Source organism: Aptenodytes patagonicus, chromosome 7 (assembly GCF_965638725.1).
Source record: "Aptenodytes patagonicus chromosome 7, bAptPat1.pri.cur, whole genome shotgun sequence".
Classification (NCBI taxonomy): domain Eukaryota; kingdom Metazoa; phylum Chordata; class Aves; order Sphenisciformes; family Spheniscidae; genus Aptenodytes; species Aptenodytes patagonicus.
In genome coordinates this window covers 44235411-44259226 of record NC_134955.1, presented here as the reverse complement: position 1 = coordinate 44259226, position 23816 = coordinate 44235411, and the positions used below count along the sequence as shown (strand labels likewise).

The following is a 23816-nucleotide window of genomic DNA, read 5'->3' as shown; positions in this document are numbered from 1 at the left end:
TTTCCATGTTTTTTTGGGGAGAAAAGTTTGCATTGAAGTGGTAAGTGCAATAAATGAACACGTTTACCATACAAACACTTATAAATAATAACAGAACACTTTTCCTGTAATACACACTATTTTTCTTGCTTTATTTATAACTTGGGATAGGTTTTATAAAAAATACCTGTACAAAATTCAGTTTTGTCCTATTACTGCCTGTAAGAATTTCTAGTTATGATCATTTTTTGTTTAGAAATTCATGCATTTCCATAAGCAAACTATTCCAGTGACATGAAGTCCTGTCAGAAGCAGCAAATTTAAGAGTGTGAAAGAGCCACACGATATCCCACTGGTTGTTTCCAATCAAAATCTTAATAGATGTTGCTACAACAAATCTTTTGCATTCTATGTGATCAAATGAATTCTAGTGAAGTGTGAGGAAGTATTAGGGCTATGTGTGTCTGGCAAACGGTAAACATACCATTTGGCCCTGTTAGCTCCATTTATTGGCTGTAGACACTGTGCGACGAGGTCAGCCGTGCCCATTTTGAAGGTATTTTGGAAGTTCTGCTTAATGTCTTTGAAGTACAGAGTTTATGAATTTCAGTGTAGATGAAAAGCTTGAGCAAAAAAAAAGATGAAAAAAATACAACCTGAAATTCCAAGAGGGAAAAACAAGTTTTAATTCAAATCACATTGAGAGGCTACAGAAATCGCCTGTAAAGATGGAAATAATGGACCTAATTCATCCCTGCTGGACCACCATTGATGTTAACTGATTTACTGCAGGAATGATTTTGACAAAATGCAGTTACTGAATTTTCTTTAGTTATAGGCCTCACACATTAATCCCATAATTGTACTGCTGAGTTCTCCTAGTCAGCAACAGTGATTAAAAAACCAACCAAACAAGCAGCTTCAGCTTGTGCAATTATATTCTTCTTCATTTCTGTTGAATGCAGAGCCATTTTCTTGGTACTCGATAGGAATATTTTTCCTCAAAAGTGTCTTTATAGGGGATATGCCATGTATCGCCTGTAGTCTGTACCACACAGTCATAACAGAAAGCAGGCTGTTGGATAAAGACAGATAAAAACATTTTTTTAGACTTTACACAATATATTACTAAAATACCAGTTATAGGAGTTATAACTTCCAACACTTACCTTAGCAATCTCCATAGATTCATCTCTGTAACAACTCTCATTTATTTCCTTACACCAAACAAATTCTAAATTTTAGTACCGGAGGAAAAACTAAAACATCTTTTAGTATTTTGTTGTCTAGGAGTCATTATAAATGGTTAAAATTCTGTCTTCAATCTCCACCAGATAATAATGATTTGAACATAATGCATTCAATTTCTAGAAATAGCAAAATGATTGTTTTTCTGTTCAGTTAAATGAAATCATATGGGAATTAACTCAGGATGTGGAGTTTATAGGCTTGAACTGATAGGATTTAATGACATTAATGACATCTTGTGTTTGTTCTTCCAGTGTACCTCCTTACAGAACTGACTTGCTCTGTGCTGAGGAGGATGTAAGAAAAGGGTTTATCACTAACACTTTCAAGAGCGTCTAGTTGAACAAATATAATAAACTATTTTTCTGGTCTATTATGTTACAGGTATACTAACTCAACACATATATAACAATATATAACACAAATACAAAAGAAACATTACTGGTTGGCAATTATGGTTCTCAGAACACGCTGTCACTCTGTATGTATCATCTTGGAAGTCTACTTTCCCGTGACAGCTTCCAGAATGACCTAGAAAACAGCTATGACTGGGAGTATCAATCATCCAAATCACTTGTATGGGAATTAAGACGTGAAAATTACTAGCCCTTTCATACAAAAGAAAGAAACAAGGTGTAGCTAAAGCAGCGTTACTCAGGTAACCCTACATTCAGTATTTGGTTCCATAAAAAGAAATGTATATATGGCAACACTGAATGAAAGGCTGTCGTTCTTATAAGCCTGTATCTCTAAGGTCTGTTTGTAATGATGAGGAGTATTTTACAATTTTAACCAGAGCAGCAAGAAAATGAATCTGCATAGGTGCAGTATTCCTTTAAGTAGGCAATAACAATGCAGACAAACCAGATAACAAAAAACTGCGTGATACGGAATGTCACATGATGACTTTTTCCCTAGAAAACTCTTAAAACAGCTGCACTCCTGTTGATGTACTGTTCATGGCTCACAAGGATGCACGTCTCCTAGACAATAACAGTAGTATTCTGCTATAAGATGATACTATGCTCGGAAGACTGTAATTTCTGCAGCTGAATACTGACTATAAACCTGACTGTTCTGGGCTTTCCTTCATGAAACTTTATACATATGTTAGGCTAATATTACAGTGAATACCGAAATACCTGTATTTTCCTCCTTCTTTAAGATGAAAGAAATTCTATTGTACAACTAGAAGCATGATATTTTATAATAGTGCTACAGAGGAGAATAAAGTATTTCAAAGTTTAAAATAAATGAAAAAATACTGGCAATTATGTTTTACAGCAACGGAAAGATTTGTATACACAAACGTGCATTTACATTTTAAACATTTAGGCAGCATTTCTTGTCTTCTTGACAGTTTCATGTTTGTGGCATGCTTTGAGAATACAGTGAATTTTCAGTAAGCATGGGAGTTCTGAGCCTATTGGTACAAATCAATTTCTTAGACTCCAACAAGAATCTTTTTGCTTCCAGAGTTTGAAATTGTCTGTCTTTAATGAATATGCTCTGTGTGGTTTCTGATTGCAGCAGAAAACTTACCAAAAAATTTATACGCTTTCCTTCTACAGAGGGGGAGAACACTATTTGGTGTCCACGCTGCCACTTACGGAACAGATGACGCGTCAGACTGTCAGCAAGACAAGCCTTGTGATCCCGGAGGAAGTCTCTAGTAACAAACTTGCAATGCTTGCCTGATCGAAGAGTGGCATATAACAAGAAGGCATCATCTTCAGAGCTTAACAAAACAAATGGAAAAGACAGACATCATTCACAAGGCAGTAAGTGGTTGCAGGAAATGAATCAAATGCTGATCTGAGATTTATCCATCAGCAACACTGAAAAGTCCCATCACTACTCTAGTTCCTTGGTAAAATAAAAGAACTTCTGCTTACCACAGGGCACCAAGAGTTAGAATGCAATAAAAATTAATTTCATGCTACACAGAGCATTCTTCCCTCCTATCACAATCTGGTAATACAACAATATAATCTTTTGCCACATAACAGTGCTGTGTGGAACAGAACTGCTAAAACTCATAACGGTACCCCCAAAACTTTGTTGGAATACAATCAATCATCAAAACTGATAATAATGTAGGCAACAGCACAAATCCGTGATTCTTTGTTTTTACATGGGTAAATATACTTCCAAAAGGTACTGTGATTATTTGGAAAATGTATTCAACATTAGCTGCTATTAAACTGAAACAATTTTAGGGAAAAATCTCTAAAAATACATTTATAGTGGGCATGAGATACCCTATACCTGGAGAAGCTGAGCTGAACTTTGCTTGAAACCACTTTTTGATTGCTGTGGGTTACTGTAATAGTAAGTGACAAGACACGAGATTAGTGAGGATTTCCAACCTGGGGTAACAGAGTCCCCTTTGTTGGTGCTCAGATAGCAGGAAAGCAAGCAATGTGATTCAACAGCAAAGAGAACAAGAGCCAGAACTGGAGAGGGGATGAGGGAGAACAGATCTGAAAGAAGGAGGCAGACAGAAGAGACTTGGACTGGCTGTTAGGACAAGGAACTTGGTCAGAAGTTCTGGGAACTGGGATCAGAGAAGAAACGGCACAGACAGGTGAAGGATCAACAGTGCCCAACTCAGATGGAGACTAGGTGGAGCTGGAACTGAAGGAAAACTGAGACTCATTATATAAGGAAAGCAGGGCAAGGAGACGGGACACTGAGGCGGAGGCAAGTACCTAGTTTAGAGACAAGGACAGGCTTGACTGGGCAAGAGCAAGGGGGTCGCGCTTCTTAAATTAGAGAGGCAGAGGGTCTATTTCCACTCACAGAAATACTCTCTTCTGGGAGCAGCAAGGAAGTCAGCGCTCCAGACTCTCCACGCTCCTGGGCTATCAAGCAACACTGGCCAGGCACGAACTTCATCTCCCCCCATGCAGGGCTAACACAGCAGACCACAACTGTATGCTGATGCTATCAGGTATTCTGTAAGTTCAGGCCACTGTGGTCTTGGCAGTGGTTTTAACAGTTATAAATCCTAATAAACCATACAGATGTCAACATGATTCTAAGTGATGAAATTCTTCATAATGCAACTTTTAATATGTTTTGGTTTTTGAAGCAATTATAGCAAGGGATATGTTTCTCTTTCACACACACAGAGCTGGAGGTACTAGTAATGGTACTAAAAACTACAGCAGTTTATACTGATTTAAAATGCATATAAATCAGGTGTCGATCTCCATTACATTTAGCCATTTTCTTAAACTTACATATTTTCAGCAAAGAAGAAGTCTGCCTTATTCTGCATCTCCTTCATAATCCCTCTTTTCCAATTTGAAGAGTTAATCAGCATGTGTTTGCGGCCCAGCACAAGCAACCGGGCATTCTCTTTTGCCAGGCAGTTGACAGCATCAAATAGCTGCAGAAAACGAAGCAAAACCAAAGATTTTCTTAGCTGTAAAAACAGACTGACAGGAAAGACTTTCACATCGGTGTCTCAACTAGTGGGACTTCTAGCATACCCTGATTTCCTACAGTTCTTAACTGCAATACGAATTAAGCAGATAACTAATTTAACTCCCTAATGACAAAGAAAAAAAAAATCATTGTAGGAAGCTGCTCTCAAACATACATTGCTATTATAAACCTCTCCCAGCTCTCGCAGCTTGAATGACATGAATGAACTCTGGAAGAGTTGTATGGAGATTTCAGAAATTCAGAGTCAGCTGAGGGAACTGAATCACATTGGGATTTAAGTAATACTTCTGGAAATGATTCAGCACTGAAGCCTTTGTTGGTATTAGAGGAGGACCGAGCCCTAAAACCATACTGCTTTTCCAGCCCCCCCTATTGTCGACATTGGAGAACTACATGTGAGCTGGGCTGCCCTGTGCGGAAGAAGCAAGCAGCAGTAAAAGGAAATCTGTGACCTCAGGATTAAGGGTTTATGAAAGCCACATCCAGACTAGCCTCCTACTTATGAACCAACATCCTGAGGTGGCAAATTCACTGCTACGCCAGCTTCTGTTCAGAGGGACTTTTCACCAGCCTCTTAGGGCTCTGCCTGTTCAGCAATAAATGCTTCTCAGGACAGGCACTTGCGCCTGTGGCTTTCCCTCCCCGCTTCACCCAGACAGAGCTCATGGAGGGCAAAAGTTCTGGCTTTCGGCATCCAGTTTATTACTGTGGACTGCTCACAAAGCAATGGCATTTCAATTCTGCCCAGAAGGAGAGAAGAACTGTTTCTTGAGACTGAAGCATCACGTTTGAAGGCCGAGGACAGTATACTCAACCCCCAGGGAAAGGTGTTTCCTTATTTTTACCTGCATCTGCTGCCACTATTTGTCAATATACAATCTCCTGATTTTTCTCTAATCCCTCTTCTTGCTTTTCTAGCTATTCCCTCTTCCGTGTTCTCTCTTCTCCCTGCAATACCTCCAATTGCCTTTCTCCTTCTCTTGCTCTTTCCCCCCCCTTTCCCTCCTATTTGTGATCCTTATCATTATTTGGTATCATTATCTTTTGTTTCAAGGGCTAGAAAGAATTGTTCTTCTAACTCCTGGGTACAATTTTACAATGCATTTAGTTTGATCTACCTGCAAGTAGCAGTGGAAAGGGGTGGTCCCACTCAATCCTCTCTCGAGCTGCACATTCCCACTACTCCTGTTGCATCAGATCTAACAATGTCACAACTACCCACGAGCTCACTGATCCAACAAAAGAAATTTTTTTGCAGGGTTGAGCTTGCAGCCACACAACTGATAGACCTGAGTCAAAGGTGATGACTGATGGGAACACATTGCTGGAGGTGGTGAGGATAGGAAGCGTGGGGCTGCCCCTCCCAGCAAAGGACCTGCAGGTGGATCAAATTAAGTATGCCATGAATCTGGATCTGAGGATCTGAGAGAGGAGGCCAGAAGATTTTCTATGTTAACTTTAACTGTTGACCTATAAGGTGGTTTTACCAACATTGACTCTGAGGGACTGAAGGCTCTGTTTTCATGGAGACATAGGGTCTCAGTGCTAATGCAAAGCACAAGAGCCTAACAGTACCTATCGGAACTGGCTTCCTGCTTTCAGGAGATCATGCTGGACATCGGCTATTTCTCTGCATGCATACAATCTACTTTTCCCTGGTTAAAAGAAACGGGACATAATGTAAGCAGGAAAAGGCCAAATGCAGTAATTTCTGCCTATAAAACAGCAGGTAAAAATAAAAATGGCATTCTCTCCATTGCATGCCCTGAATCTTTGGATATACATTTCATAATTCTTACTGGAACACGGAGTTGAAAGATACAAACAAAAGCCACCATTTTTATGTTACTGGAAAGCTTTCAAAGTAACTATATTAAGTAATAACATATCTTTTCATCTATGTCACATAATTTATTTGATTGTTAAATTATGAGGTTATTAAAAATTGAAAAACTGAAGTTTGGGTTTTCAGTATTGACATTCTTTTTGGAATGTCTCATCTGGGCAGTAAAAACCGGGTCATCAATTTTACTTGTTTACAGTGACTTTTTTTTTCTGGCTCTCATGCATTGGCCCAGTCCTGCAAGTTTGTTAAGCTGAGTTCATTAACTTAGTAAACTAAGTTAGGAAATGTACCTACTACATTCATACACATTTTCATGTAGAGAAGTCAACAGTGAAGAAGTATCAACCATGAGCAACTTAAGCAACCCCTCATAAATTCCAAATGAAAATACTTTCTCTTCTTGCCTAATGTTTTGCTACGTTAAGGGAAGGTTAACAGAAAGTCATGTGGGAAAAAAAAGTTCAAAAATTTTTCAAAGAATACTCCAGAAACTGATTCCACAAAGTCTAAAATAAAAAACTTGACAGCAAGAGCATCCTGATGGGACAACATTAGCAGCAACTCCTAAAAGCAGACTGTGAGTCAAAAAGAGTCTCAGGAACACAGCTGCACTAGTGGTACTGCAAAGAACTGCCAGTATTTGAACTGCTGGAGTTTACCCCCAATAAAGAAAGGAAACACCTTTTAATTACAGTTATGGTTCAACGCAAAGGCAGCTGGATTTCCAGATATAGATTGGTTAATTGGGGCTATTCCCAATTTTGTAAAAAAACTTAACTGGCTTAGATCCAGCTTCCTGAAGTCTGTCTTTCTGGAGGTTGTAACTAGTGTCACTTTGTACCTGTTAGTCATATGGACTTTCTTCTCCTACGTATTATTAGCATATGAGGTTCTCTAGTATGAAGTGCTTCTGGGAAAAAATTGAGGGGTTGGTATAAATTAGCTACAGTTTTGCAATGGAAAAACTCAAAACAGGTTTAAATCGTAATAAAATTAACGGGAATCACCATTAAAAAATTTAGAAACTCCTGCTTGCATAACAGCACACTGTCTCTCCTCTAGTAACCACAGAGATTAACCTTTACTTACAGAACTAAAACACAGAAGATAGAAATTATTTTTGCTTTCACAAGATAAAAATAATTTTGTTCTGCACACTCCCTTGCTGATGCAACTTTACTAAAGAGCATTTTCTCTCATTTTAGGCTTGGGCACTTAACAGGGGTGGTCTACAGGGAGTTACAGAACTTACGTGGGGGGTTTCCTAAGCGTGTCTACTCCCACGCCTGGCTGCGTCTCAAGAAAGGAAGACGTGAGACACACAGTTAACACTTGTTTTAGTCATAGAGGAAACTGAACATAATACTGTTAACAAAAAAACAGCAGTAGTGATCTCTCACTTAAAAAGACACCAGTAATTTATTAAACTAGTATTTCCAAAAGTTATCTAAAAATTATTATCTGCCACTACACAATGCAAATATGCTATATGCAATAAGCTCTATGTAGATGCACCCTTTGAACGTTCCCATATTATTTAGGCAGCAAACATCAGATGCTCAGTTGGATAATCAGTTCAAAAGGCAATCTGTATAAAACATTAAAAAATATACAACACACACAGTCCCTATGCTGTTCATTTTCTTGAGATGAGGATTACAAAATTAGTGAAAGAATCACTTTTTATGAATATTAGTATCTTTCAAATTTGGACAGCAGAGAATATAAAAAAAACATTTTCCCTGAAAACAGGAATTATAAGATGCCATTTTGCACAGAAGGGAAAATAAGCATGGTTAGACTGGCTGCTTCAATTCATATGACAAGATGTGGCTGAGGCAGAGTAGCAAGAAGCTGTGAATTGCTGCTGTTCTGCACAAATCACTGGCCACACAAGAAGGCCAGTACTAGAAGTACTACTGGGTTATATAGATAACTATCATTGCATTCAGTCTTACTTTCTTTTCCTCTGACAGGGCACATCAGGATCCATGCTTCTTTCTGAACTACACACACATTTTAATCAACTGGTTGTGAAGATCACTAGATCCTTCTCCAAGAAACTTATGCTCATTAGCACCTGCTGAATAGGTTCTGCTTGCAATCCCTTTCATCATTTATCAGTTACATTTAAATTATTCCCGTGCTATCCCAGTCTTTGTTCAATTAGATCTTTCTCAAGCTTCTCCTAAACCTTAACATTTTACTTACAATGCAAACAATTTTGTGTTCACCGCACTTTAGCAAATGAGTCTGATGGAGCCAGGGTGCAGCCACAAAGAAGTATGAAACTACACATGGATCAATGGAAGAGTCAAGACCAGCTGTTCACAGATGGATCCAGTATCTCCCATGTAGTTCTTCTAAGCACACTGATAATTAATTTTCTATGATTTTTTTTAATTATTAAAAATAATCCATAATTAAACGGATGTTCGTCTCCAGTGTGCATGTTCTAACTCTGATTTCTGCAAGCTAATCTGTGAATCAGTGAAAAACTAGCACACTTGTACAAGACTTTGGCTGAGTGTAATCATTTATCTTTCCTTGGGACAGTCCCAGAGATATGAGCTATTTCCCCACACGTAAATGAGTTCTTTTTTGTTTCTGCAGCAATGCCATTTTATGGAATTTCCCCTCCACCACCAAGCTCCTGCCCTCATATCACAATGCACCTTTTTTTTTTTTCTGTTGTGCTGATAAAATCTGTTTGTTGGGGCATGTTGTCAACCAGATCACAGCACAATCACAACTGTGCTCACACACCAGGGCAGGAACTTCTGGATCAGAGCAGCCGGAGTGAAAAGAGGTGGGGAAGCAGAGCAGTAGGACAGAGAACGCATACTCCACAGGATCATGCTGATGTTGAACTCCTCATATCAGTAAAAAGCCTGAGCTTTGCAAATGTGAAATAAGCCAACCAAAAATGCTGTAACTGGTAGTTTTACATTTTAAAAATCAGCAAGTTATACCTTAAAAGAACCACTTTTCAGGTAAGAATAAATATTAATAGTTTCCCATCAGAAAGGAATTTTTCTATACAAATTCCTGGAAATGTTTTGCAGTGACCCACATTCACAATTCTGCATAATTTAATGGGGATCAAACATAGGAGTTAAGCTGGGAGAGCAGGGAATCCTTGTCACACTGCAAGATTAATCCTCATTCTTTAAATTTCACAACAGCCTTATGAAGTAAATGCATAATTCCATCTCCATTTTACACAAGTGCATAATGGAGCACAAGGAAGACAGAATAATTACTCTACCTCATACAAGGAACTATGAGTAGACCAGGATACAGATTTCCTAAGGCTTCACTGCCAGTCACCCATTCTGATCACTAGATCACGCTGTGCCACGTGTCCCAGTTTCAAAGGTTAGCTTGCTGCAGGACAACGTTTCTCCTTGGACAGTACCGGTGGTTTCCCACTTGTCAGATGGGAAACCCTTAAACACTACTGCTGGGAGGCACACCATTCAGTGACTCAGCAAAATGTGGCTCACCTGCATACAGGTATAGCATAAAGAAGTAAAAATTTTAAATTGTTGTTAATAAATAACGTTTGCCATTTTCTAAACATTTGGTTTCACTAGCTGCCATTTAAAAGCAAAACACACTTAGATATCTGCTAATAACAGCAACAAACTGCTCTATTATTGTTATTTTCACCTATTGTTAGTGCAGCCTCCCACCCAACACTGTAGCTGTGAAACTGCAGAGGAAACCCCAACGCTGACCTCAGATACAGAGCTGCCGTAAGTACACTGTCAGGTGGGGCTGAGCATAAGCATTCTCTCCAAAGGTTAGCAAGGAATCAATTCCCACCATCACCACATTTATTTGACTTACAGTTTCATCATTTTTTAGTTCCCTTTTTATATATTGTAGACAAAAAAGCTCAAAAAACCTGTGTACTTTAGTACCACACACAGGAGAGAGAGACATGATAGGAAGCAAACGGCATGGCCAGTTACCGAGGGAAGGCAAGGGTGCTGCTTGCAAGAAAGGCTGGACTTTCTCACTGAGCCTGGTGATTTCACCAAATCAGATTCAATACCATTATCACAGCACCAAACACAATGGAAGCTGCTTCTTATATTCTCTACATTATTACTGATGACACAGTGTAAAATAGTCACAAAGTCCTCTTTACTCAAATGCAGGGGCAGCATACACATTTCTCGATCCCCTGCAGATTATCTGCCCCTGACTAGGAAGGGGATAGCTACTTAGAAGGGAAAGCAGTATGGATGAGTAACAGTCACTAAGCGTAATCAGCCTGGTTTACAGGCTGGTTTACAGGTTTACGCTCTTGAGACAGCCAACAGCTAACTCTTGGGAATTATCCCTTACAACATTGGGGATCTCTGCAATACTGCAGAAACAATATTGTTGGGAATATTTGTATCCTGTGTTACAGTAGGACTATTTAGATTGATGCAACACACACATCATCATGCAAAACTCTACCAGTGGCAGCACTTCACACATCAATGACAACAATCACACAATATTTAATGTGTGTTTAACCTGTCTACATTGACTCAACACCTAGAATTGACTTATCCTCTCTTGACGCATTCACTAGAGATATGTCTTAACTCCCTACCACAATTCATTAAAATTTGCAGTTCATTTTTAGATGCCAGCTTTTGCTCTTGACTACACAGTCAACTCTATTAATCAAAGGCAGATTATTGATTGAGCAGGAAAACTAAACCACAGAAGCAAAGATACCCGAGATCATTTAACATAGATTGAGGATGGTACGGTAGGCTCAGTTTGCTCAGATGAGGTGATGCCTAAATATAGCTCTGCTGTTTGCAAAGTAAGTTTATATTCAGAGGCATCCTGAGGATGCTTTTGCAGCCAGGTTCAAACCGACTGTGTACTAAGACACTCGGTGCCCCTGCACAGTCCAGTGTTACCACTGACTGGAGGATTTGGCTGGATGAATGTAGACGTATTACCTCCAGGTCAAAACTGACTACAAGAATACTCCATGGACTGTGTCCAAGCTAATGAGCCCTCTTGAATCCTGGGTAGTGGGGAGAGTAAAGCACAGTAACCGTAAACTGATTCAGCTCAGGTACCAAAGCAATAGCATAATTTATATTTTCCTGTATTCATGGTACCCTGGCTATTATGCCAGTAACAGAGATACCTTTAATGACTTGATTTCAACTGAAGGTGGAACCTGCTCAAAATAATCTCTGAAACAGTTCTGAATGTAGAAGTAGTATGTGTGTAATTAGGCTCTGACATTATATTCTGCTATATTATAAACTATAGGTAAAATTTCCAATTTCAAACAAGCTTGAAGAGCCACGCCTGTTTTTTATTCTACTGACCAACTCAGAGAACAGCACAATACAAACCAAACCTGTGTAAATTAACTTAAGGTTTGGAAAGACTGTTACGAATTTGTCCTATGCAACATGAAGATAGGGATAGGTCCCTATCCTTCCCAGCAGAGATGCATGTAAGAAAAAAAGGTTTTGAAATAGATATTTTCTAATATATAATCTAATTACAGCCATATCCTGCTCTGTCTTATTCCCAAAACGCATGACGAGTAGTGATTTGATGGATAGTGAAGCAGTATTTCCTAGGAGAATTAACAAAATCAAGGTGGGAATACATGCAGGGGCTGAAGAAATAGATACACAACTTACTACACAGAATTTAAATTGTGTGTATGACATGAAGGATGGGGAGGCAGGAGCAGGATCATCAGGTGGAGGAGACACTAGCTTTTTGGAGTCTGGCTTTTCAGAATGGATTGTCACTTTTAAAAGCTCTCAGCCGCTTTCTCAGACCTCACACCTGAGAAACCTTTTAGTGTGACCATTCCTGTTGACACCTTTTGAATGTCACTCCTTTTTAATGCTAGTATTTTCATCACCATGATCTTTAGATGAATAAAGGTCAACCATGAATAAAAAAGAAAAATGGGTAGTGACAATAGTTAGCATAGCATGTTATTAAATGAACAATGCCAAGAACTCCAGAAATGATGGCTAAAGAAGAGATGGACAGTTGGGGAATTGCTGAATTTTATAGCATAAATTGCAAAAGAGAAAAACAGGCAATTTTTTCTGACTCTTACAACAACTCAAATACGTGGACAAACAAACATTCTTCAGTTGCATAATGGCATTTTTGGAAGTTGAATTTTGTAACTAAGTCACTGCAGTGCCAGTCAAGTTTCTCAATCCAAAAGTTTTGTTAACCAGCTATAATACCCTTTTCTTTCCCAATCACTTGCAAAAAATGTAATGTTGGTTTAAACATGCAAGCAGACCCTTTGATGTTGGCTCAGCAATTATGAAGTAGGCATACAGGTGGAAGAGAAAGGGTGAATCTGAAATCCAAAGTAGCATTTTGATAAGGCAGCAACTGGGAAATCTTCAGTTCACAATTAAGTATAGTCCAGTCCTAGCAGCTGTAAGTTTTGTATTTTAATTACGGACTGGTAGTAAAATGTTTCCTTTAATGAATTTGAATTTTCTGAATGTCCTCCTTTCTTGAGTCACATAAAAGGGCAAAGATATTTCTCTTTTTCTGATCTTCTCTGAGATATTTTTTCTACGTAGCTGATATCATTGTATACTTTTATCTCTCCCCTTACTCATCTTCTGTCATGCAACAAAGAATAAATACCAAGATCTTGACAATACATAAGGGGCATCTTACATGAAATTTTTTTTATCCAGACCTCTCCTGAGCACTTACTGTTTTGTACCAAAACCTGGAGATTTGCAAAGTATTAAAAAGAGTTATCAGTATCAACCCCCCACACCAAGATGAGCTAGGTGACTCTCTCTATCCATGATTATACAAGAGTAGAAAAATAAATATGTAAAAGCTGAAAGGATATGAAGTGTTACCTGTGCATTTCCACATACCAATACTATCCTTTGTTCTCATCGCTGAATTCTTTCTGCCTGCACTGCTGTTTCTTCAACAGTATTTTCTTACTGATCACTACACATTGCTTCATTGCACCAAGTACTATGTATATCATCTTTATTTTCGTGAGGAAGCAAGTTACATAAAAATGAAAAGGTACGAGGTTTTACTTATTTTTGTACAGGCTTCAGAAGTGAAACTTTACTTATCAGAGCCACTCACTGTAAATGGAATAATTGTCCCAGCTGAAGTCACAGCTTCAAGAGTCTGCCATCTTTCACTGTAAATCCAGTCTTTGCCATTACATTGGTACTCTCACATTTCTACTATTATTGTAGCAGCTTAAGGCCATAAGAGAGTTTCTCATATAATTTCTCATTTTAGACAATGTAAAAAGCTAGCTATTAGAAAGGAACATTTGTGAACTAAATGCAGCTGTGCCAGTATTAGATTTTCACAGTGTGGGTCAGAAGTTATTAAGTACTGAAAATCCACAATGTGAGCAGGATCTCTGGGTGGTGGTAGTGGTGATGGGGTGTTATGAAAATGAAAGCACAAGCTTGACTGATCCTTTCCATAGATAGGAAATAACTTGGTGCAGGACTGAAATCAGCTTTGTAAGACTGAAACTGACAGTTTAAAAGATACCAGTATTTTAGCTCTCACCACTGTCCTATGCAGATGTCTGCACAGCATCACTGACCTAGTCTGATGTTAAGTGTTTTCCCCCTCTCCAATCTGTGGTTCAAAAAGTCCCAGGCGGTACTTTTATTCTTTGAGGAAAGGTGCTGCAGCAGCTGGAGAGATCACTGTTATAGAAGGCACAGGCATGATGCTGTTCAAGGCAAATTAAACCTATGCTTCTGCAGCGACATCCTATGTTTTAATAAACTTGATAGTTCCACAAAAACTTTAAAATAAAGACTATTTCTATGCTCACAGGTCAACAGCCTTATTGTCCAGGTAGAATGATACAATAACCAAGGAAACCCATCAGTAAATCGCTTGCTTGCAGTTGAAAAAAAGAATCGGACTACAACATGCCGCAAACATTTATAACACAATTTTCACACTGCTTTTCTTCTGTTTCTCATTAGTACTATTTTCCAGTTGCCTGTTACAGAGTACTATTCAGAGATAAAGAGGTTACCTTCAAAAACAATTGTTCCAATAAGAACAATTTTGCAGATCTTAACACAAATAAATACATTAACAAACACTACTCAAGTGAGTGGTGATTTCTCTTTGAAGGTCAGAAAGATGAAAAATTTGTTTAATATGAAAGAGAAGATATAAAATGTTCTTCTACAGGACAAAAATCAGCAGAAGCAAACTAAAGCACAAAGGTCTAAGGTGGAGGAGCAGCTGTGTGGTCAGTCAGGCCCATCTACCCCTGGGTAGACCATGCACCAAGGCTTTCAGCAAGGAGGGACCAAGGAAGGAATCTGTTTAATACTGGTAAGAGCATAACTGGTATTTACCAGGTTGGAGAAAACTTAGGGGACTTTCATATACACTAGTACACCTTGCACTGCCAGTCCCGTGAAGCAGCAGTTCAACTGTCTCATTTGGATCAAGGCTGCACACCCTGGTAAGTAACACACTGTTGCTGCAAAAACAGCAAAAATCTGTTGCAGAGTGTATCACAAGTGAATGTAAACTATGGGTCAGCTTTATTTTTCTTAACACAGTCATTAACTTTGATTGTACATCACTGCAGACTCATGCCATTTTACTACTAGTAACACTGCAGGCAGTATCTGTGCCTGGAGATCCTAGGCAGTGAAGGTCTGAGAGCCCCCCACAATAGCTACAATCCACAGGATCTAATTTACTTCAATGCTTTTAATATAAGTTTATTGATAACAGTCTGCAATACTCAATAGCTGGACACTGGGCAGGCCACTGTCTAAAGTATTTTTCTATAACTCAGGAGATAAGATACAGCAATTTGACAAACAGATAATATTGTCAGGTCCTACAAATTAATTATGGATAGTGTTTGGCATTCGTCTAAAAGCTCCACCTCCTGGGAACAACTGGTTATATGAAAATCTTTGTCTACTTCATCATTTTTTGCTCCTGTAGTCAAGAGAAATAAGCTTGAGGATATGAAAATATGACCACCAGAATGGCTCGGACAACAGAAGCCAAATAAGAACCACCCACCCCCTATTTCATAAAAGGATCTATCTTTTTTAAGCAAATTTTGGTTTGGGAACTCAGCATTACGGTTTCCAGGTATCTGTAATATGACTATACCAGCCAGCACATTTGAGGAATTCTGTTGCATGTTTCCCTCCTTTGTCCATGGCCATGGAAAGAATGCAGATACCCACCTAACAACTCCTGGAGCACCCAGGACCAAACAGCAGTGCTCAAGTGCAAGAGAGAGCTATAGTTTCACAAGTATTTTGTTTACCGAATTTATCAGATAGCTAAGGGTTAAAACTGTCATATTACTGGTTATGTTAGCTAGGCTGGCAGAGTGAATGGGCTTGCAGAAATGAGAGTGAGTGGGATGAGAAAAAAGAAATCCCTAACCTATAGCATTCGTGTTTCTGAAAGTCCATTTGGGGATGCCCATTCAATGGAAAGTTACAGCTTTTCACTCTGCAAGGCATGAAAGTACGAAGATACATACATATCAATGAGAAGCAAAAACGTCAAAAGCCTCCAATTCTTCTATTTAAGCCACTTCCTTCAACTGTTGAGACTTAGGGCCATCATACATAAATGGATTTAAACAGTACAGTGCAATGTTTTACAGGGATACCATGTAAATTACTTCAGATGCTGAAAGCAGCGTAGCGACATTAACATTAGACAAGCCCAGGAAAACTACTGCTAATAAGGAGCAGGGTAAATCAACATCATTAAGACTGACTGGTTCTGCTCTGTGACTACCTGCTTGCAACCCTCTTGCTACTACTTCATTTTATTTACTCAAATGTGTGGCAACTTAGGGCTGTCGTGGAAGAAAATTCCTATCAATCAATCAGTCAGTCAGGTAGTAGTATAGGTAGTATTCAAGGAATACCTATCTTCCACTGAGCTTTTCTCAAACTTGCACTGAATGTGGAAGCTCAAATTCCAGTGAACCACAGCTCTAACAAGCACCTGCATCATACTTCTACTTTTTTTTTTTTTTAGTTTATAGTGCAAGCACTACCTAGTTTACACAGATATCCCACAGTTAGGAAATAAACAAGGAGAGAAGGGATCAGCAAGGTTGATCTTCCCACACTGGTATACCATGTAAGTCAGGAACAACTCCACAGAACCAGTGGAACTGAACTGGCTTTTAACTTCTGTTAGAGAGCTTATGGCACACAACGTACACAGCTTGTTCACAGCGCCATGTCAACATGACTCCTTAAATCATAGAATAGTTTGGGTTGGAAGGGACCTCTAAAGGTCATCTAGTCCAACCCCCCTGCCGTGGGCAGGGACATCTTCAACTAGATCAGGTTGCTCAGAGCCCCGTCCAACCTCACCTTGAATGTTTCCAGGGATGGGGCATCCACCACCTCTCTGGGCAACCTGTGCCAGGGTTTCACCACCCCCAGCGTAAAACATTTCTTCCTTATATCTAGTCTAAATCTACCCCCCTTCAGTTTAAAGCCATTCCCCCTTGTCCTGTCGCAACAGGCCCTGCTAAAAAGTTTGCCGCCATCTTTTTTACAAGCCCCCTTGAAGTACTGATAGGCTGCAAGAAGGTCTCCCCAAAGCCTTCTCTTCTCTAGGCTGAACAACCCCAACTCTCTCAGCCTTTCTTCATAGGAGAGGTGTTCCACCCCCTTGATCGTTTTCGTGGCCCTCTTCTGGACCTGCTCCAACAGGTCTGTGTCTTTCTTATGCTGAGGGCTCCAGAGCTGGACACAGTACTCCAGGTGGGGTCTCACCAGAGCAGAGTAGAGGGGCAGAATCACCTCCCTCGACCTGCTGGCCACGCTGCTTTTGATGCAGGCCAGGATACGACTGGCCTTCTGGGCTGCGAGCGTGCATTGCTGGCTCACGTCCAGCTTTTCATCCACCAGTACCCCCAAGTCCTTCTCGGCAGGGCTGTTCTCAATCCCTTCATCCCACAGCCTGTATTGATACCGGGGGTTGCCCCGACCCAGGTGCAGGACCTTGCACTTGGACTTGTTAAACCTCATGAGGTTCACACGGGCCCACTTCTCAAGCTTGTCCAGGTCCCTCTGGATGGCATCCCGTCCCTCTGGCGTGTTGACCACACCACTCAGCTTGGTGTCATCTGCAAACTTGCTGAGGGTGCACTTGATCCCACTGCCTATGTCATTGATGAAGATATTAAACAGTACCGGTCCCAATATGGACCCCTGCAGGACACCACTCGTCACCAATCTCCATCTGGACATTGAGCCGTTGACCACTACCCTCTGGATGCAACCATTTAACCAATTCCTCACCCATCGGACAGTCCACCCATCAAATCCATGTCTCTCCAGTTTAGAGAGAAGGATGTTGTGGGGGACCATGTCAAAGGCCTTACAGAGGCCCAGACAGACGACATCTGTAGCCCTTCCCGTGTCCACTGATGTAGTCACTCCATCATAGAAGGCCACTAGGTTGGTCAGGCAGGACTTGCCCCTGGTGAAGCCATGCTGGCTGCCTCAAATCACCTCCCTGTCCTCCACATGCCTTAGCATAGCTTCCAGGAGGATCTGTTCCATGATCTTCCCAGGCACAGAGGTGAGACTGTGTAGTTCCCCGGGTCTTCCTTTTTTCCCTTTTTAAAAATGGGGGTTATGTTTCCCCTTTTCCAGTCAGTGGGAACTTCACTGGACTGCCACGACTTCTCAAATATGATGGATAGTGGCTTAGCAACTTCATCTGCCAGTTCCTTCAGGACCCGCGGATGGATCTCATCGGGTCCCATGGACTTGTGCCCCTTCAGGTGCCTTAGATGGTCTTGAACCTGATGTTATCCCACAGCGGGCGGCTCTTCATTCTCCCAGTCCCTGCCTTTGCCTTCTGCAGCTCAAGCACTTGCCGGTGAAGTCCGAGGCAAAAAAGTCATTGAATACCTCCGCCTTCTCCGTGTCCCGGGTAACCAGGTCTCCCATTTCATTCCGGAGAGAGCCCACATTTTCCCTCGTCTTCCTTTCATCCCCGACGTACCTATAGAATCTTTTCTTGTTGCCCTTGACATCCCTGGCCAGATTTAATTCTATCAGGGCTTTAGCTTTCCTAACCTGATCCCTGGCTGCTCGGACAACTTCTCTGTATTCCTCCCAGGCTCCCTGTCCTTCCTTCCACCCTCTGTAGGCTTCCTTTTGTGTTTGAGTTTGTCCAGGAGCTCCTTGTTCATCCATGCAGGAAAAATATTAGAGGCAGAAGAAATATTACTGCCAACTCACTGTTTCCTTTTTGGCGATCATAGAAGTGAGCAGGTAAATGGATGAATGCTGGACAATGAGGAGGACAGGCATAAGCATCACTAATATTTCCTGATTTACGTAAAAGGTGAGTTGGTTTCGTCAATATGACAGAAGCACAAGTCCAGTTTTAACAGTTACTACAGGAAACATTGTGCAAGGATAGGACAATGCAGCAGCTGGAAATGGTAGGAATGATTTGTAAAAATTAGATGCAAGTATCAGTTAATACTTCATAAAATCGGTTGGAAAATAGAGTATATTACATTTACATGATTTTGACAACCTCTTTATCTTCTGACTCACCTGTCTCATTATAACTTCAACGCATGTTTCCAGGTAGAACTGTGAAAATAACTATTCGGATCATTAAAGAACTGACTGGTGAATAATAAATCAGGAAGAAACAGCATCACAAGCTAGTATCTCTGGGTGGAAAGGAAAAACCAGTAGATACTTGTAAAGATTAGCATGAAATATGTAAATGATTTGAAATAGAGAATTTCTCAAGAAGAGGAAGGTTTCCTAACAATGAGACAGGGCAGTAAGTACAATGCCAGAGATTAAGCATTCAAAGTGATTTAGAATGTAATTTTTTGGGATCATATATAGGAAATAATATTTATAGAACAGAGAATATGAATGTTTATTTGATGGAGATGCACATAAAAAGGAGAACTCTAACACAAATGATGCTTTGTAAGGTTATTTCTTCATTTAATGTTTTTCACTGACTGATTTTTAAGATCTTGAGGTAGGCATCTTTCTTGGAGGATAGGGAGTGAAGATTTCTATTGTGTAACAGTTAGCACCATGACTACTAATAAGTAAATACATATATACAGTTTTAAATTTTCAGTTAATTCTCTATCATTTAGAAGAATACAAGCCAGAAGATCTAAAAAGTTGTAAAATCATGTAAGCAACAGGGGATATCGGGTTAAGAAGCAAATAAGGAAAAGTGTTTAGAGAGTTTCCACAAGTACCAAGGAAAGTTCTCCTGCTTTACGCACAAAGATAGGGATGACCTTATACACACGGTTGACCTCCGCAGCAGTAAGCCATTGGCCTGCTACACTAGCGTGACGTGCATATGAGGTGACCCAGCAGATAGGAGGCTCCTTTTCAGGAGATCCTGCAACTCAGGACCTCCTCTGCAGTTTATTTCAGCTTGGGTCATGTTGCTATGACTTTTCTCCTAGAAGCAGTCCCAAAAATCCCCGTATTTCCCAGAGTTCATTCTATATGACAGAGGAAGAACCCATGTAGATTAGCATTGCCTGTGCTAGAAAATCAGCCTGTGGACTGGTTTTTTTTCCTGAAAATTTGAAGAACAGCGGCAGCAAAGGTAGCCAGAGCTTTCTTATTATGCTCTTGGTACTGGTATTCTTACTATATCGTTCCTGTTCCTCACATGATACCAAGCAACAAAATAATTTACAAGTCCCAGCATGTATGATAAGAGCTTAATTACGTTTTGTATGGATAGATCAGGTCTGATTATAACCATTAATAGACACGCTTGCAAGGCTTCTAGGCATTTCACATTTTCTACTATTCCAGACCACGTTTCGATTGCATTGGTGGTGGGATGTTAGACAGATGATGCCAAATCACTGTTCCCTGCTCCTGCTACCTCTGTTGCGATGTTGTAATTTAACCACAGCAGAGGCACACCACACATCATCCATGGGAGACTGCAATGGATTGCTGCAGTGGCACACACAAACTCCCAAACCTTTCTGAGGTGCAATTAATTTTCAATTTTATTTAAAATCTTATATTCATCCTATCTCTTACACTTAAATAAGGAAAAAAAAAAGCTTATTAGGAATTTTCATTCTATGACAAATAAGAACATATTTTAAAGAATAGTGAAAAATTCACAGGAAACTTTGGCTTGTTATATTAACTACAGGTAACCCGCAAGACTTCAAACTGAGTTGCTCACGGTCAAACAGGAGATCAACCATTACACAATAAAATGCTGGTCTCCCGAGTCCAATTTGAGGGCCTTACTCTTTAGCCCAATGGTAGCCCTGATTGTCATCATACACACTCAGGTAGAACAAAGACCCTACCAAGAAAGGAACATAGTTAAAAATGAAAAAGAAACAAAAATCTGCCTGATACCTATCTTGCACAATTGTATACAATTTTTTATTCCAGATAATTTATAAAGAGAATATATGCCAGTTATTTGAGAAGGTCTGTAAAATGGCAAGTTAGCTGGAAAGTGCAAATGGGGACTATTCACTATTTCTCAGCACAAGCAGCAGAGGCCATGATACAAAATTAACAGACAGCAGGTTTAAAACAAACACAAGCACATGTGTTATCATATCCTATATAATTGTGGGACTCATTGCCACACGATGGTTTGAAAACCAAAGGCAAAAATAAGTTGGGAAGGTAATTAAATACATTTATCGAAGAAAACTCCATCAATGGCAATTAAACTTGCTAGTCAGGAAGCAACTTCTTTATCCAGAAGTTACTAAATCAGTAACAAAATCTGGGAGACTGTAACAACTGGAATCATCCCTGCAAACTTGTCTTGTTCTTGCACTCTTAATCCACTTCTGACCACTGTCTTGATTAGACAGATTAGATAGTTTGGTTTGAAACAATACAAATGCTCTTATCTTTTTAATAGCAAAGAGGATAAAAAATTTTCTTATCATTTCTAGAAATTGACCCCACTTAGGGCATGGTCCTGGTAGCAGCCTCCAGAGAAGTGACAGGTATTTGAATGAGATCTCCTCTTTATACTAGCACACGTAAACATATTAGTTTAATCTAATTTGATGTAATTTAGATTCACACCACAGATAAAGGCGTAAGTCTGAATTAGTCTGGGGACTATTTTATTTTGACTTTTTTTTTTTTGCCCTGCCTCCTTCCCCCTCCCTTGTTTGCAGGAACTGCACAAACACACCCTTACATAAAATAAGTAAAAGACAGAATAGGGATAGCCTCTTGCCTGTCACCTCTGCATCTGATATACAAAATCAATACTGGAAAAAGGTGAGGTTTTCATAGTAAGTTTGATGCAAAAGGTCACCTGTAATGAGCAACGGTATTTTGGGTAAGAATTAAGAGTTCCTACAATTTTTCAGAAGTTCAGTTTGAAATAGGAATTCTTGTGAATTGGTTTTAAGCAAGCATACTGCCAGCGTGATCGTGTTCCCAGCACAGAATTTTAATTCTGGTGAAACTGGTCTCCTAGATTCAAATAGGAGTTCCTATTTCCATGTTCCAGACAACATGAAACAATCAGTTTATGAAGAGATTTAGATTAAAAGCTGTGGACAATTGTACTTGACTTTCTATGAGTCTAAGATTAAAAAAAAAATAAAATTACTTTACCTTTGGTTTTAAACTTCACTGCAGGTTATAATAATTTTATAACCTCAATTTAAATATATTTAATTACCTATATATAAATGTCTCTTCCACTCTTGCTCTGCAAGTATCATGCAACTAGGAAAAAACAAATGCAGCTTAATGGATTGCTGGATCATTAATCAGCACGTCAATATACTGAAATCCCTGCAAATAACCTACTGTTAAAACTATTTAGGCTTTCATAACTTCATGAATAAATCCAAATGCAGTTTAGTCTTTTGTTTCATTGTACCTTTTCTCCTTCAGATAACGCAGCTTCCAAATATATTTTCTTTCCTACTTTTACTAAAAATAGCATATCAGATGTAAAAGCCAAGTGTGAACCAAAAATTGATTGCTTTTCAAAATAGATAAATAAATCCAGACGTACATGAATGAATGCAATCGTTGTTCTGAGGATTTTATCTACGTTACCTTTAAGATGACACTAAAAACCATCATTTCTCAGGCTCAAATCAAATATTTATTCGTACACAGAACTGGCCTATAGTAACCCAACCTTCACATTTTCTGGCCTGCTTCCCATATCTTAATAGCACTGTAGTCTCTCACTATTATGGAGACTTTCCATACAAGAATCACTTCTAAAGAAGCAGTTCAGTTCCCTAAAGACCGAGTACCCGATTCGGAGGCCCAGCACACTTCTTATTGCCACACTGATAACAATTCCACGATTAGGTAAATCAGTCGGGCTGCCCAAAAAAACCTCATCTTGTGGTTTCTAAAGGAGAAGTGAAAACAGCAGATTGAAACTCATCCAGTCCAGAAGAATCCTTCATTTGACTTCATCACCCAGATTTTAGCAGGATTTCTCCACAACATACAACAAACCACCTGTTGCTACCGTTACCAAGTTCACTGGGACATGAATCATCAAGGCACGTTCATTCTGCTCTGCTGAATTTCAAGCTTATATTCCTAGAGATTAGAAGAATTCTTGTTACGAAAGATATGATGCAATTCCCCTCATAAAAAAAGGAGTGCTTGGGTGCTCCTGTACTTACCTTAACTTTTGATTTGCTGCTATCACCAAATACAAAGGTAGAAATTATAAATACCAGACAGAAACCGATAGAGATTGTTAATTTAATCACATGGTTTTTATTCAGTTTTATAGCCAGCAACAGAGGTTGCAAATAGTAAGGGGAGGCAACACCAGGAAGTATTTGAGAAAACAACAGGGAGGAGTTGTCAAAATGCCTGATAGTCAAATTTTTCAACCTGCTCAGTTTCTGCTGCTCTATTCTTCTCACCAGGAAATGCAAAATCAGATTGGAAACCTCTGAAAGGAAAAATAGTTGCTTTGAGTCGACTGTTGAGGCATTTAGTCAGGGAATCCTGCCAGCCTCCCCCCATTTCACAATGTTGGGAAGTTAAAAGTTTTGAGAAAGTTTCCCTGTATTCACAGGTAGCCAGTCTGACTTTGTATTTCCTTTCTTAAGAAGTCCTATCTACCTCCTGCTCTCCCCTCTCAGTGCTGCAGAAGCAGCAAAGGATGTTGGAGCATACCCCGATGGGAAGAGTCAAAACGTGGTGGCTCAAGGTATGTAGTCAACAGGTGTGTT

General features: G+C 39.6%; 1 protein-coding gene across 4 annotated transcripts in view; it reads right to left on the bottom strand.

Moving 5' to 3' along the window:
- Positions 1 to 641: 641 nt before the first annotated feature.
- PRORP (protein only RNase P catalytic subunit) overlaps positions 642 to 23816 on the bottom strand; it is a 55547-nt gene continuing 32372 nt past the window's right edge. For 3 of the 4 annotated variants that reach the window (XM_076345027.1, XM_076345028.1, XM_076345029.1), the window contains exons 6-8: positions 4473 to 4621; positions 2770 to 2965; positions 642 to 1054 (exon numbers count right to left, since the gene is read on the bottom strand). In XM_076345027.1, the coding sequence (XP_076201142.1) occupies positions 926 to 1054; positions 2770 to 2965; positions 4473 to 4621 (474 nt within the window). In that variant the 3' untranslated portion in view covers positions 642 to 925. The remainder of the gene's footprint in view (positions 1055 to 2769; positions 2966 to 4472; positions 4622 to 23816) is intronic. The other variant, XM_076345030.1, reaches the window with a different exon arrangement.